This window comes from Eulemur rufifrons, chromosome 29, assembly GCF_041146395.1.
Source record: "Eulemur rufifrons isolate Redbay chromosome 29, OSU_ERuf_1, whole genome shotgun sequence".
NCBI lineage: Eukaryota > Metazoa > Chordata > Mammalia > Primates > Lemuridae > Eulemur > Eulemur rufifrons.
In genome coordinates, this window is record NC_091011.1 from 18813880 (window position 1) to 18831722 (window position 17843).

At 34.7% G+C, this 17843-nt stretch overlaps 1 protein-coding gene across 2 annotated transcripts in view; it reads right to left on the reverse strand.

Annotated features, from left to right (window-relative positions):
• The window catches only part of SEPTIN7 (septin 7), a 109056-nt gene that overhangs the window by 76200 nt on the left and 15013 nt on the right, over positions 1-17843 (reverse strand). For both annotated transcript variants that reach the window (XM_069461298.1, XM_069461299.1), the window contains one exon: positions 3124-3226. In XM_069461298.1, the coding sequence (XP_069317399.1) occupies positions 3124-3226 (103 nt within the window). The remainder of the gene's footprint in view (positions 1-3123; positions 3227-17843) is intronic.

Consider the following 17843-nt stretch of genomic DNA (forward strand, 5'->3'; position numbering starts at 1 on the left):
CAGCAAATTAACTGAACCCCAACAGGGAGAGGGTCGTGAGAACCCCAACTTGAAGCAGGTAAGTCAGAAGCTCCAGAGTCCCAGACTTGCAAGTGGTGTGTGTGCTGGTGGGGCTGGGGGAGAGGGTCGTCCTGGGTTCTGGGCCCTCACCCTGTGGGATCTCACACTGTGTCCAGTTAGTGTTGGAACTGAATTAGGGGACACTCAACTGGTTTCCACTGCTTGGTATGTGGGGAAAAATGCCACATTTGGTCACAGAAATCCTCTTCTGTGTTGCCTGTTGTGGAGTTGAGAGGAAAGCACAGTTTGGGGAGTGTTTTCCCCAAAGCACTAATTTCTCTAGTTCTCATTCATTCTCTTTCTCATTTTTTTTAGGGAAAAAAAGAATATCTAGTTGAATTCATATAAGTTGAAAGCATATTAATAGTAGATGCATTCTGTTAAGCTGTGCACTATATCTAGTATCCTGAAATGAGCCTCTGCATGGTGGTTAAGAACATACCAGACTAACTGAGAAAGACTGGGTTTGGTTCTGGCATCTGCTAGAAATGTGACCATGGGCAAGTAACCTAAATCTCTCTATGCTCCAGTTTCTTCATCTCTAAAATGGGATAACAGTACTTGCTTTTTAGGGCTGTTATAAGAATTGTATGAGTTAATGTCCATGAAGTACTTAAAAGACTGCTTGGCACATAAAAAGTTACAGTTAGCTATTATTTTCCCAACTAAACTTCTCCCTTAAATCTCTATTCCAATTCTATTCTGCTCTAATACCTCCTCCTCAAAATAAGGCACTAAATAAGGCACTTCACCAACCAGAGGCAAGCTCTCCTATACCCTTAAACTTCTATGGCTCTTAACTTTTTGTACGATTCTAGTGACTCATATTTATTTCCTGGAAATGTTACTATCTTTTCATGGGTAGCTTATCTTGTCATGTAAATTATAAGCTCCTTTAAGAAAGAAAATATGGGAATACATAGCATGCCTCTTTGATACACACAAGTCACTCAAATCAGTACTCAATAAATATTGCTTATGAGGCAAGCATACTGGATAAAGGTTTTCCAATAACGTACAAAGAGTTTCATTTAAAAAATCGCTGTTGTAGAGTCTCGGTTGGTATCAAAGTATTAAGTCTTAAACCAAGAATTGTTATAAGAGTTGCAATTATTGAGTTTAGATCTCAAAAAATGAAGACTTAGTTCATAAGGAACAGTTTGCAATTTTTAAGTCAAGAATATTAAAGCAAGGTTGATTACAGCTTTCTATGATTTGCAAACAATGCTGCTAGATTCAGCCTGAATGTTTTAAGTACTTTTAGAATATTAACTCATACAATTCTTACGACAACCCTATGAAGCAGGTATTAAACACTTACTAAAAAGGTGACTATATGTTAGGCACTGCAACTACATAGATGAAAAGATTTAATACCTGTAATCAATAAGTCTAAATAAACAAGGCTACTTAAACAATGTTCAAGGTGCAGTGGGAAAACAAATTAAGGATATTAACACCTGTTTTTTGTCACCAGGTGAAATCTTACCATCAAGGAAGAGAAAAAAGAAAAGCTGTATTTCACAAAAGGACTGATTAGAATAACTAATAAATAAGATACATCTAGAGATTGTATTTTTCCTCTAAAAATCAAGATTGGGTAACTCTGAGATTTTTTGTCTGGAAAAATGCCACAGAGATTTTAAATCAACTACCTGGCCTTAATCACCAGACATTATCCTACTAAGTATATGTTTGAGAAGTGATTCTTTAAACTAAAATTCTAATATCAAAAAAACTTTTTAAATTAATTCTCCTAATGGAACTAGGAGGTTTCCTTAAAAATTAAAAAATTATCTTATATTTGTCTATAGTTTGTCATTTAAGGTTAATAACATTATGTATATAAAGGAAAGATGTAGTGATTCTTCATATAATGATGATATTAGTAACCTACAGAAGAAAAGGTATGCTCCTCATTATTTTATCTATCTATCCAGGCCCACCTCTGTTCCACAGCAGCAATTTGCAAGCTAGATATACTATACTTCTAGTCAACCAGAGACAGGCAAAGTAACCAACTCTATCAGGTATCAAGTTTGCAAACTCTGTACCATATTTTAATTATGTGAACTATTATAATGCTTTCAACTTCCAAACAGCTAGAAACTGACCAACAAGTAAAATATTCTAGTCAATAGATAAAACAGTCTATCTCTCAATGAAGGAGTATTTCATAGCTAATTCAAAACCAAAATAAAAATACCAGATGTTGGAATATATTTAGCAAAAATTAAACACTAACTAAAACATCCAATATAAACTCAATTTTCTTTGTCAGGGATAGTTCATCCACTATCTTGCCTTTTACTTTCTTAAAACAAGAGAAATATAACAAAGTTGCATCATACTGTATTGATGACTTAGGTTCTAAAGTTAGCCTATATGAGGTGAAAATACTGTACACCACTTTAAGAATAAGACTGTCATTGAAAATTACTAATCTTACATGTGGTAAAGGTATAGTGTTTCTTTATATATAATGATGACGACAACCCACAGTCAATATAATCCTTCACAATATCTTCAGATGAACTATAAGCAGGGTATGATGTTCATAGGATAAAACACAAAAGACAAACGAGACAATCAGAGAACAAGGAGTCATATGTCACTCACTCCAGTGCTCATATGCAGAGGATAGAATCCTAAGGGTAATCAATTGCATTATTATGATCCTCTACCCTCTCCTTTTTAAAATTCAGAGCACATTAAGTTAAATGCTCATGTGATACTCCACTCTAATATATAACCAGAGAAAAAAGTTATCCTAGAGTAATAAGTAAACACCAGATGCTATTTCCTTTTGTAGCATTATCAATTGACGAAAACTTCTCTGCTGTTCTACTCCACTATTATTGCCTACCACTTCTCAACTTTTAGTTTCCACCATAAAAAGAGTCAACAAAATATACAAATCCACTCATGTCACCAAGTTAAACTGAAGAGAAAATATATGATCACTGCAGTTATTTGGGCTATTATCTCTTAAATTTATTCAGAGGCAATTAACGGTTTAAAACTTAGGCCAAAATTCCATTTGAGTGAGAAATCATATCTTACCTACTACCATAAGTGTGAATTCAAACCCTCTCTTCACCGATTTTCTGTATACTTGATTTGGGAGATTGGCAAATCCCACATAGCCTTCAAGGTTCTTCTGTTGCTGAGAAAAGCAAAAAGGGCCAAGTTATTCATGTATCAACAACACTATTCTGTCATATATTTCAAATTCCCTTCATTGACCTATTTTTAAATTATCTGAACTATTATTCATAGCAAATCAAACTGCTTTTAAGGTATTACCAATGAAAGTATTAGTTTAGTTAACTGCTCAATGGATAAAATGAACTGAGCATGAATTGACTGACAATATAATGATAATTATAAAAATCCAAGACAATAAAATAAAAATTAAAGAAATCTGCCTCAGAGCAAAGTTTTCAGCTGACAGTAGAATAAGTTATAATATTAAGAAGTTATAATAAGAAGAATCTGACCAATCAACTAAAACAACAAAACAAAAGATTTTTCACAATGAAAAAAATTCAAATCCCCTTAAAATTATATTAAGAACCTTTTCTCATCATCCCCCTTGCTCTCACTGACTAATTACCACAAGCATGAGATTCTTGAAATTTGTCTTCTTATTCATGAAATGAAATAAAAATGTTGAATTAAAGTAATTTTTTCATAAATTCTTGAAGACTCTCATGATCAATGTCAATCACCAAATAATATTTTTCAAGCTGTTATGGGAGGTCCAGTTATGTCACTTCAAGGTTTCACATGATCCTGCTGCTTCTATCTTCAAGGAAATCAGATTTATCCAGGTTTTAAAGAAAAATATAATCCTATTTTCTAAATGGTTTTTGATTCTTTGATGACCTCAACAATAGCTTCATGGGTAATGCAAGGAAATCTACTTCTAAATCGGTATAATTAAGTCTGATATTTTTTAACTTATCTATTGGTGAGAAATACTGTCCATAAGTCAGCCAATATGAGTGAGTAGAGTCTTACTGGTTAATTTTACTTTAGCGGTAGTTTTTATTCATCACTAAAATATAATGGCGAAGGGCTAGGCGTGGTACCTCACACCTTTAATCCAAGCACTATGGGAGGCCGAGGCAGGAGGATCGTTTGAAGTCAGGAGTTCAAGATGAGCCTAAGCAAGAACAAGACCCCATCTCTACTAAAAATAGAAAAAATTAGCCAGATGTCGTGGCGTCCGCCTGTAGTCCTAGCTACTCGGGAGGCTGAGGCAGGAGGATCGTTTGAGCTCAGGAGTTTGAGATTGCTGTGAGCTAGGCTGATGCTGTGGTACTCTAGCCCAGGCAACAGAGTGAGACTCTGTCTCAAAAAAAAAACAAAACATATATATATATTAAATGGTGAAATATTCCTAAGAGGTACACATTTTTGTTAAAAGTTTTTGTCATATTTAAATTTTCATTTAAAAAAAAAAACTCATGAGATCAAAGCATCAATTCAACACATTTGGACTTAACAAAAAACAGAAGTCAACATTATTCACTAGTATCACATACGTAGCTAAATATTCCATCCATAATCTTTTACTCTTTTTTTCATTCATATAAACTAATTTTTAATGCAAATGTCAAAAAGCTAAGTTGGCCAATTAAATTGAAAATCTGACTATCAACATAAACAACTAGGAATACTGATCAGAACATAGCATTTTAAAGTCAAATATTTGAAGGCCTACTATGAGTAGAGTTAAAAATATGAATTAAATTTAAGGTTTCTCTGACTCATATTTCATCTAACTGTAAGTTAAATTTAAGTTAACGAAGACTGAAAAAAAAGTCTTTGTATAAATTATGTAGTATACTCACAGCTACTTTGTAAAGAACAAATTTCCATCATTCCAGTGTTCCAGGTTCCAACAGAACAAATCCACAGAGGAACAGTAAATGAAGAATTCCAAGAATTGTAATGACACATTCAGTCCAAACAGGAGGCAAATCCATTGAAACATGGTAAAAGAGAGGGAAAAATGAAAGTTACTTACATGTAACTCAACAAATTAGAGGTAAATTACAAATAAACTCAGGGCAGACTTTTTTCTACAGATATCAAAGTAATATTATTTTTTGTTAGCTATAAGGTCCTGTGAATTTAAATCTATTTTCAGCATTCTCCTGGTGAAAAATAGAACAAAAGACCAAAAAGGCCAATTATTATATCCTGCACTTGAAGTTTTACAGGAAACGGTGGAAAAGACATTATAAAGTTTCAGGAAGGTATACATGGACCAAGTTTTAAATTCCATGAAGAAAAAAATTGTAAATTTTATGCAATTTTGCTTTGTCAGTCAATGGATTAAGGAAGCCCAGAACAGACAAATGAAAACATTTTAGCTAAAATCTTTTTATACAATACTATATTGCAAGTTCCATTAATTAAAATGAAGTCCAGAATTGGAAATGTAGACTTACAGATACAAGAAGGGGAAGGAAGCTAAAGATGGTAAGCAGAAACAGATGGAGAGATAAATATGAGCTGTGAAAATTAAAAGCAACTAATGAGGCATAGAGATAAAATATACAATCCTTAGACAAACTGCCTGTGAAGAGCATACATTTTTATACTGATAAAAATCTATGAATTATATCACAACCTATTTCAAACAATCTGAGGCAGTTTTAAGGCATTAACATAGTTTTATAGTTAAAGTAATTAAATTTAACAAATAAGAATCCATTTTTAAAATCAATTAATTACAAAATTATTTTTCCCAGTACAAAACCCTCCAATAACTTCCCATCTCCCTCAAAAGTAAAAACCAAAGTGCCAATAAAGGCCTACAGTGGTTCTCAACCTTAGCTGCATCTTAGAATCACCTGGTGAGTTTTAAAAAATCCCAATGTCCTGGTTGCACCCACAGATCAATTAAATCAATCTCTGATAGTGGAACAACTCCACCAGCATTTTTTTTTTTTTTTTTTTTTTTTGAGACTGTCTTGCTCTGTCACCAGGGTAGAGTGCACTGGTGTCATCATAGCTCACTAGAATCTCAAATTCCTGGGCTCAAGTGATCCTCCTGCCTCAGCCTCCCCAGTAGCTTGGACTACAGGCGTGTACCACCACACCTGACTAACTTTTCTATTTTTTTTGTAGAGATGGGGGGGTCTCACACTAGCTCAGACTGGTCTCAAACTCCTGGCCTCAAGCTATCGTCCCGCCTCAGCCTCCCAAAGTGCTAGGATTACAGCCACCTCATCCAGTCCAATCAGTATTTTTTTAAAGCTCCTCGTATAGTTCCAATGTGCACCCAAAACTGAGAACCACTAGCTAACAAGGCCCTGCAAGATCTGGCTCTACTGATAATTCTGGCCTCATCTCTTAATATTTTTCCTCCCTTGCTCACTTCTCTTCCAGCCACAATGGACCCCCTAATTATTCCCCAAACATACCAGGCATGCTTTCACTTTATGGCTTTTGGACTTGTTGCTTTCCCTACCTGAAATAGATTATTTTTATTACTCAAATGTTAGCTTCACAGAGAGGCCTGCCTGGGTCACCTTATTTAAAGTTACAACCCAACTCCTCACCCCAGCACTTTGCTGCTTGCTTTATGTTTCTCCTTACCAGTTAATACCACATAACTAACATACATTTTAATTATCTTGTTTATTATAATCTCTGCCCCACCCCACCCTGCCTCCAACTAGAATGTAAGCTCCATCAAGGCAGAGACTGAATGAATTACATAAATTGTTCATCAGAAAAGAAGAAGCCATCTGGGAGAGTTAAAGAAGTTTCAGAGAATATGGTATCTTAGGTTGCACCTTCAAGGAATCCACCAGACAAAAGGCATAACAAAAATGTCTCAGAGTCTGCCCTGTGTTTCATTTATTGCTTTATCCTCAGCAACTCGAACAGTCTTTGGCCCACAGCACTATTTTAAAATTGAATTAAGAAAAGGGAAGAAAGCATTCCAGGCAAAGGAGTGGGCTCTAACATGGGGAGGAACTAAGTACTTCCAGGAACAACAAAAAGGTACGTGAACTATAATGCAGCAAAGTAGTGGACAAGGGGATACATGATAGGAAACAAGGTCAGGGTGGCAGGCAGCGGCCAGATCATGTGGGATTCAGCCAATGTAGGAAGTTTGGATGTTATTTTAGGCATGATGGGAAACCACTGGAGGGTTTTTCACAGGCAAGTGACCTGATTAGTGTTTTAAAGATAGCTCTCACTGCTAAGTGAAGGAGGAGCGGAAATAAGAAAACTAATAAGGAGGATACTGCAGTAGTCCAAGAAAGAAAGGGTATATTAAACTAAGATGGTATTGAAGGAATGGGAGATGAGAGGATTTAGAATATGTTTTTAAGGTAGAGCTGGTAGGATATTGCTGATGGGTGGATGATTAGCAAAGGAAAAAGACAACTCCTAGGTTTTTGGCTTGAACAACTCAACGACTAGTGATATCTCTTAAGGAAATAGGGAGCATTGGAGGAGGAAAAGAATGGGTGGTGAGGGCCAAAACCAAAGATAGCTTTGAATATGTTAAGTTTGAGGTGCCTATTATATATTCAAGAAGAGATGTCCAGCAGGGAGTTAAATACGTGAGTCCAGACATTTCAGGGTTGATTGGTGCTAAAAATACAGACTTAGGAATCACGAGCATATAGATACTATTGCAAGAGGGTTGGATTCCCAAAGACAGATTCCCAAAAAGAAAGTGGTCCTGGAGCACTCCAACAGTGAGACGTTAGTCATCGAAAGATCAGCCAGTGAGGTGGGAGAAAAACAAAGGACCTCTCAAGGATAGTCACTCAACTGTTGAATATTACAGAGAAGTCAGATGAAATAACAAAGACATGGCAATAAAATTTGGAAATAAGGGTACTGATAATTATTTTTTTAAGAGACAGAGTCTTGCTCTGTAGCCCAGGCTGGAGTGCAGTGGCCCAACCATAGCTAACTGTAACCTCAAACTCCTGGGCTCAAGTGATCCTCCTGTCTCAGCCTCCCGAGTAGCTAGGACTACAGGCATGCACCATGATGCCCAGCTAATTTTTTTTATTTTGTAGAGATGGAGTCTCGCTATGTTGTCCAAGCTGGTTTCAAACTCCTGGTCTCAAGTGATCCTCCCACCCCAGCCTCCCAAAGTACTGGGATTATAAGCAAGCATAAGCCACTGTGCCTGGCCTACTATTAATAGTAACTTAACAAAGAGCAGTCTTAGTAACACAGTGATGAAGATTGCCTAGGTTGATTTAGAGTAGACAATTTACACATAACTATTGTGACAGAATAATTTTAAATTATTTTAAAAACTAAATTATTTTAAACATTTTACTTGTCAGTTCTCACATATGACTGATTTCTCAGAGGCAGAGAACCATGTCATATTCATCTCTACATTCTTAGCAAAGTGCTGATACAAAGTAAATATTCAAAAAAGCTGAATGAGTACACTTTCAGGAAAATTTCTTCTGAGGAAGAAACTTTTCCAAAGACAAAAGATTAGTTTGGCTACTGTTGTAGAACAAATTATCCCAGAATTCATATACAAGTGTCCCATCCAATACAAAAATATAAGTCAAGATAACTGGCACCAAAATACTATTTAGAAAATATACTAATAATATAACACTGGTCAACTAAAATATACAGATTTTTCACATCTCATAAAAATCTTTCCTTACCCCAAATTCTAAAATCAACCACAGTTTGTGCAGAAGATTTAACCACCCACTGATTCTTTTTCTGTGCAAATAAAATGTTCACGGTGCCAGTATAAAATATCTCTGGGTAAGGAAACATTATTTATAGATGTGAGTGATGTAACAGCGGCATTTATAAGCATATGAATATAAATAACAGTATATTCACCCAGGCTTCTACCAAAATACCCTTAGATCTTGAAAGTATTCCTTGATTTCAAATATCAGTTATATAAGAAGAAACATTTATCAAATAATCTTTTCTAAAAGCATATGTTTACAAAATCTTTTCATTAACATGTTAAATCTCAATGTCAAAATTCGTATTTTAAAAAATTGAACTACAGTAACTCCATTGTTTTATGGAAAAAAATCAACTTAAATACAATATCCAGTCACTTTGGTGTTGAACTTATTTAACCTATTTCTACATATAAAATACATTCGAAGAACAAGATGCTTCAAACAGGTTCTAACAGATAATTGAAACTGTTTAAGAATTCTTTATATTCTCTTGCCATTTACTCCTATTTCAAAGAATAAAGCTACCAAAAATCCTTGTGTCTAAAATCCCATTATCATTTTTAAGTCTGAATATTAATATTTGTTGTAACAAATTTTCCAAGAGAGCAAAGCAACAACTTATTTTGAAAACTGTTGTAGTAAATATACATTTTGCTAACAAAAACAAAAAATTAATCAAGGGGAGTTGTGACAGAATGAAAGTCTGATAAAAATCAGAATTTGAGAAAAATTAACACAATCCTGGAAGAAGTACAAACCTTCAACTACTCTCATCTTCATGAAATGAGAGGTTGAGTAAAAATCTAAAATGGTTAGGAATAATAATGCATACCCCAAATTACCTTAATATGCCCAGAATTCTTTCTCCCCTTAGTAACAGCAATTAAAACATAAATCAGGCTACAAAGATCCAAGGTTTACATTAATAACTTTTAATTTCAAAGATAAATATTTGATCTTTCCTAAATAACTTTAAGTTCAATCTGCCTACCTTTAGATTTAAAAATACATCTATACTGCATATTGTTTTACACACTGATGTAAACAATTATATTTGTTTCTCCTAAAGTTTAAGTAATTCTAAATATGAAAAACTACAGACTAGAAAATGAAAAGACACTGATGTAGAGGAGGTGAAGCAGAAGAATGCACACTCACATTAATCCACATACAGAATCATATTCCTATTTTAGAAAATTACCACTGACAAGAACATCGATGATCAACTAGAAAAGAAAATGGTAGCAATCCCAAAAGCTGCTATAGCAGCCCTGGAGAAAGATGAAGACTTAAATCAAAACAGAGGCAGTAGGGATGAAAAGCAATATAGGTTGGAATTCTACTGTCCATTAAGATAACTACTCCCTACATGTGACCATTGAGCACTTGAAATGTAGCTACTCTGAATTGAGATGTGCTATAAGTGTAAAATACTCACCAGATTTTGAAAACTCAGTATGAGAAAAGAAAAAATACATTAATAATTTTTATAGCGACTGCATGTTGAAATAATATTTTAGATATACTCCTTACATAAAATATAAAAGTTAATTTCACCTGTTTATTTACTTTTTAAATGTGCCTATTAGAAAAGCTTAAATTACACACGTAGCTTACATCAAATTTCTGTTGGACAATGCTCGTTTGGTATTAAAGAGATGAACTGACAGGTCTCTGTAACTAACTTGTGGAAGGTAGAAAGATTCAGATTTCTAAATTTAGGTTTCAGAAATTGAATGAACAGTAGTGACAGTTGTTAAAAGCAGGAATCCTCTAAGTTTAAGGTACTAATTGGATTTTGGGGAGACAGATGTCTAGTAGGCAGCTGCATATATGAAGGTTAGAAATTCTAGAAACATCTAGGTTAGACAGATATTAGTATTTTAAATCATCAATATTTAAATAATATCAAGGCCTTGAGTATGAATCCAAAAACAGTCTAACAGAGTAGGAAGCAAGCTAAGTACCAACACCAACATCCCACCATAACCACCTAAATAAATCTAGGAAAAGGTGAGAGAAAAGAATAATCAGGAAAGTATTGATAGTTCACTGAAGCATTCCAAAGGAAGTCAATTGTAGTGGCTTCCTTCAAGAAGTGAGGCCGGGTGAGGTGGCTCACACCTGGGAGGGCTGAGGTGGGAGGATCACTTGAGCTCAGAGGTTCGAGACCAGCCTGAGCAAGACTGAGACCCCCATCTCTACAAAAAATAGAAAAATTAGCTAGGCACGGTGGCACACACCTGTAGTCCCAGATACTCAGGAGGCTGAGGAAGGAGAATCACTCCAGCCCAAGAGTTTGAGGTTGCAGTGAGCTACGATGACACCACTGCACCCCAGCCTGAGCAACTGAGGGAGACTATGTCTAAAAAAAGAAGAAAAAAAAAAAAGTGGTCAACTGCATCAAATCCTCTGAGTAGTCAATATAAAGATATAGAAAAATCTAATTATTATTACCAGGCACCATTGTCAAAGCTGTATCAGTAGAAAGATAGGGGAAGAGGGCAGATTGGGAGTAAATAAGCAGGGAAGAACTGCAGGTAGTGAGTATTAACAATTCCTTTTGAATGTTTATCTCTGAAGAGAAGAGCAATAAGATAGAAGCTAAAGGATAACACAGGGTCAAGGAAGGGATTTAAGCATTTAAAAAAATAAAAGCAGATAGTTGCATTTGTTTAAATGCTGATAGAAAAGAACAAGTAGACAAGTGACTGAGGAGAGGAAGGTAAGTAAGGACACAGGCAATGTTTACAGAGTGAAGCAACAGAGATAAAACCACCTGCTAATCCTAAAACAGAAGGGGAGGACTAGAGGACTTTAAGAGGTAAAGATGGGAAACGGCAACCATAAGAACAGGGAGAGAAGCTAGGAATACACAGCAGGTAACCAAGTAATTCTGTCCACCTAGTTAAGGCTGAAGACCACAAATCTTTAAATGCAAGCCTGAAACCATGTGATCTTTTTTGCCAGGAGCAATTCATAACTTGTTCATTTGAAACTGTTATTTTGCAGGAAGGGCACATAAAAGCACAAGAGGTAAAGAGAGCAGACAAATATAGTTGAAGCAATTTCTTCACTGAATGAAAATGGAGAGGATCAAAGATGGAAAGTATGAAGTAAGGAAGTGAGATAGTAAAAAAATGTGAAGTTGTGATTAGAATGAGCTATACAATTAAGATGTTAGAGGTGAAACAGAAGTTTCAGATGATGACACCACAGGGCCATTAAAATGCTGGCTCAAGCACAATAAAGACACTGATGCTAACTTATTGAAAGAGTTTTACACATTGTTACCCAAAATGATGATGGAGATTGGAGCAGAAAGGAAAACTGAGTGTTAGGTGCAATCTTTAAAGAAGGTGAAGTAACAGACAAATTTAAGAAGGGGATAAAAATGCTCTGCTAAACAGTATAAGTTCTAAAGTAACAGGGTTCCTTTTAAGAAAGAATGATCTAGAATGTAGATCAGCACTGTCTCATAGAAATATTAGCTGAACCACATATGGAATTGTAAATATCCTAGTAAACATGCTAAGAGCATAAAAGTAAAAAGGTGAAATTAATAATATTTTATTTAACACTGTATCCGCATTATCATGTCAACATGTAATCAATATAAAAAATTATGATTAATTTTACATTACTGATTATTCTGCATTCTTTTCATCTGTAATAAACCTCTGAAATTTGATATGTGTCTTAACACTTATAGCATACCTCACTTAGGACTAGTCATATTTCAAGTGCTCCATACCCACATGTGGTCAGTAGCTAACATACCAAACGTACAGGTATAGAAAATTTTCCTCAGTGCCAAAAGATCTATTAAAGAGCACAAACTGAGCTGGATAGTGCATTGCCTGTAGTCCTTGCTACTCAGGAGGCTGAGATAGGAGGATCACTTGAGGCCAGGAGTTCAAGGTTGGAGTGTGCTATGATCACATCTGTACACAGCCACTGCACTCCAGCTTAGGTAAAATAGCGAGACCCTCTTTCAAAAATAAAAATAAAAACAAACAAAAAAAGAATATAAATTGAAATGAACAATTAATACCCAGTACTAGGTGAGGATATGGGAAACAGGCACTCCCCTACATGACTGGTGGAATACAAACTTAAACCACTTACCTGAAGAGCAATTTGGCCACGTGGACCAAACGCTTAAGTTTTCATTTTTTAAGACTGAACAAATTCCACTTCCACAAATTTATAATCTTGAGAATATGTAAGATGTAGACAAGAGAATATTCAACAAAGCACTGTTAATAACAGTATAAAACTGTAGAACAAGTTCCAAAAACAAGTGAAACAGAAAAATTATATTATGGTACTTCCATATATTAAAATACCATGCAGCCATCAACAGTAAAATTTTAGAAGAATATGTATGGACAGAATGATACACTGCACAGAAAAACCATAATTAAACACAGAGTGACATCAAATAAATTGGTGGAGTAATGAACTAAAAAAATGTTCTCCTCCATTAAAAGCAAGGAAAAAACTGGCAAAAATTGTCAAAATCAACTTAGAACTCTGAAAGTGAACCAAAAGCTTGCAGCAGTCCGGGGAATGCTTATTCAAGAAAAAGGGCTGAATCCTGGTAAAAAACAGCAGCTTTTGTAGCATTTTAACTTGCCCATTCTCATCTCTCTTCCCCAGCTCCACAGTTGCCTTGAAAACCAACAGCACACAATCACAGCAAAAATCAGCGGGCTAGCAGCAGCTGGAGGAGGCAGAACAGGATGGAGCACCTTCAAAGCCCCATTCTCAAAGAGCTATCATTATTTGACTTGTCTGGTAGTTCCCCTGGAAAACCCCACTTACAAATAACCACTTAGATAACCAAGCAGACTGCAGTGACAACACATGGCAAAAACAGACTTTTTAACAGAATTAGTTAAAAAAAGTCACTAAGCAAATAACAAAGAGCAACAACAATAAGCCCTGTGGGGAAGGTAAAAATCTGCTTTCCAGAGTTGCCATAATGTATTATTTAAAATGCCTAGTAGTCAAGAAAAGGATATGAGACTTGCAAAAAAAAAAAAAAACAAAAAAACGCATGGCCCAAACACAGGGGAAAAAAGGCAACAGTTCCTGAGAAAGCCCAGATGTTAAATACTTCAAATCTGCTATTTTAAATATGTTCTAAAAACTAAAGAAAACCAAGTCTAACAAACCAAAGGTTAGTATGAGGATGATATCATCAAATAGATTATCAATAAAGAGATAATTATCTAAAAAAACAAATTCTGGAGTTGAAAAATACAATAATTAAAATGAAAAATTCACTAGAGGCTCAACAACAGATTGGAGCCGGTGGAAGAAAGAATTAGCAAATCTAAAGATGGGTCAAATAACATTAACCAATCTTCAGTAAAAGAAGAAAACTAAACAGAGCCACAGAGACCTGTAGAACAAGCATATCAACATATGCATAATGGCAGCACCAGAGATAGGAAAAGGGTATGGACAGAGAGGAAGGGGCAGAACGTATGTTTGAAAAAATAGCAGCAGAAAGTTTCCCAAATTTGAATAAAAACGTTAATCTCCACATCAAAAGCTCAATAAACTCCTAATAAGATAAAATCCAAGATATCCACACATCATAATCAAACTGTCAAAAATCAAAGATAAAGAGAGAATTTTAAATGCAGCAAGTGAGAAGCAAACTGTATATACAAGGGACCATCAATAAGAATAATAGCTGACAGACTGTCAGAAACCAGGGAGGACAGAAGGCAGAGGAATGACATATTTAAAATGTTAAAAGAAAAAGATTGTCATCCAAGAATTCCACATCTAGCAAAAGAAGCCTTCACAAGTGGAGAATTCAAACATCCTCCAATAAACAAAAACAGAGAATTCTTCACAAGCAGATCTGCCCTACAAGAAATAAAGATATCATTCAGGATAAAATGGAAGAACATTAGAAGACAGTCACTGAAATTCACAGGAAGACAAGACTATTACTGATAAATGCAATGAATGAGGAAATATAAAAGGCAGTATAAACATATTAATAGTTTTGAACTCTTCTCCTACCTGATTTAAAAAGCAACTTCATGAAGCAGTAATTATAACTGTGCTAACGGGCTTATAGAATGAAGCTATACAGGAGCAAATTTATTTTATTGAAATTATGGTGGGTATTAACCCATATTACAATGTTCTAAGTTAAGTTATTAACTGAAATCCCTAGGACAACCACACACACAAACACAAAAATCTCAAAAATAATACAACAAAAAAGAAGAGAATTAAAATAGTACATTAGAAAATATTTTTATAAAGAGAATTCAAGAACAGAACAATAAAAAAGACAATGTAGAAAACATAACAAAATGATAGATGTAAATTTTATCTTATCAGTACTTAAATTTAACTAGATTAATGTATTTTGCTGTTGTCAGGTAGAGTGGGACTCCAAACAAAAGACAAAGTGTGGCTACATGGATTTAAAAAGCTATGACCCAACTATATGGTGCCCATATGAGACATTTTTTAGTATCATGACACAAATAGGTTGAAAGAAAAAGGGCAGAAAAGGTAACAAAAACAGAGCTGAGCTGCGCGTGGTGGCTCAAGCCTATGATCCTAGCACTTTGGGAGGCTGAGGCAGGAGGATCACGTGACCCCAGGAGACTGAAGTTGCGTGAGCTATGACACCCCTGCACTCTAGCCTGAGCAAGAGAGCAAGATCCTGTCTCAAAAAATTGAAAAAAGAGCTGAAATGGCTACACTAATATCAGACAACACAGACCAAAGACAAAAATTGTTACCTCAAAGGATATTTTATACTGATTAAAGCATTGAGATGATATAACAATTATAAACATATGTCTCTAACAACAGAACCCAAAAATACATAAAGTTGACAGAATGAAAGGGAGAAATAAGATAATTCAACAATAATATTAATAGTTGAACTTTTATACCCTACTTTCAATAATGGGTAGATAAAAACAACTAGACAAAACATAAATAAAAAGAAACAGAAGACTTAACAACACTATCAACCAACTAGACCTAGTACGTGGCTATACCTCACTCAACCCAACAGTAGCAAAAACACATTCTTCTCAAGTGTACAAAGAACATTCTCCAGAATAGACCACAAAACAAGTTTCAATTTAAAATGACTGAAATCAGACAAAGTATATTCTTCAACCACAATAAAATGAAATTAGAATCAATTAAAGAAGGAAATTTGGAAAATTTACACATTTGTGGAAATTAAACAATATACTCTTAAATAACTGATGGGTCAAAAAAATAAATTACAGGGGAAACTAAAAAATACTTTGAGTGAATGAAAATAAAAACAAAATATACCAAAACTTATTGAATACAGCTAAATCAGTGCTTGGATGGAAATTTACATCTGTAAATGCTTATATTAAGAAGAGCAGAAAGATCTCAAATCATAACCTAACTTTGCATCTCAAGAAACTAGCAAAAGAACAAACTAAACCCAAAGCAAACAAAAATAAATGATTATGACTTAAGCAGAAATAAATGAAATACATAACAAACACGATAGAGAAAAATCTACCAAACCACAAATTAGTTCACTGGAAAGATCAACAAAATTGACAAACCATTAGCCAGACTGACAAAGAAAAAAAAGGGAACACCCAAATTACTGAAATCAAGAACGAAAAGAGGGAAAATCACTATCAACCTTTCAGAAATAAAAAAGGCTTATAAAGGAACATATGAATATTTTTATGCCAACAAATTATATAACTCAGAAGAAATACAAAAATTCCTAGAAAGACACAAACTACCAAAACCGACTCAAGAAGAAACAGAAAATCTGAACAGTCCTAAAACAGAGAGATTAAATTAGTAATTTAAAAATTTCACACACAAACACGATAAGAGTCTCACTCTGTCGCCCTGGGTAGAGTGCAATGGCATCATCACAACTCACTGCAGCCTCGAACTCCTGGGCTCAAGCGATTCTCCTGCCTCAGCCTCCTGAGTAGCTGGGACTACAGGCATGCACTACGATGCCCAGCTAATGTTTTCTATTTTTAGTAGAGATGGGGTCTCACTCCTGCTCAGGGTAGACAATAATAATTTTAAAACCCACAAAACTTTCCACAAAAAAAAAAGCCCAAGCCCAGATGTCTTCACTGGTAAATTCTACCAAATGTTTAGAAATTGCCCAATCCTTCACAAACTATTCCAAGAAAGAGAAGAGGAGGGAACACTTGCCAACTCATTTTACAAGGCCAGTTTTACCCAGATAACCAAAACCAAATGCATCAAATGAAAACAACAAACCAGGCAATATAGGTCCTTTATATAGTGCAAAAAACATCAAGAAAATACAAGTAATCAAGAAATATTAGCAATAAAAAAGGGACTACACACCACAACCTGTGGTGGGATTTATCCCACAATGAATATGTTGGTTTTACATATGAAAATCAACCAATATAATACCTAAATTAAGTAAACACACACACCCCAAATACATGATCATCTCAATACCCACAAAATTCATTTCAAGGAAATCCAACACAGTAAACACACTTAACAAATCAGGCACAGAAAGGAATCTCCTCAACTTCAAAAAGCATCTAAGAAAAAGCCACAACTAATATCAAAGTTAATGGTGAAAAAGTAAATACTTTCACTTTAAAATCAAGAACACCACAAAAATGTCTACTCTCGCCACTTCTAACCTACATTGTTTTGAAGTTCTGGAAAGGCATTTGGCAAGATGTAGAAATAAAAAGTATCAAGATTGTAAAGTAATGTAAGGAATAAAACTATCTCTATTTGCAGATGATATGATCTTATAAATAGGAAATCCTAAAGAATCCACTAAAAAAAAATGTAAGAACTAATAAAGTTGCATGATATAAGACCAATATACAAAAATCAACTGTATTTCCATACACGAGCAAAAAAATCCAAAAATAAACTAAGAAAACTCCATCTGCGATAGCATCAAGAATAAAATATTTACAAATAAATTCAACAAAAAGAAATGCAAGTCTTGCACAATGAAAACTATAAAATATTGTTCAAAGACATTGAAGACCT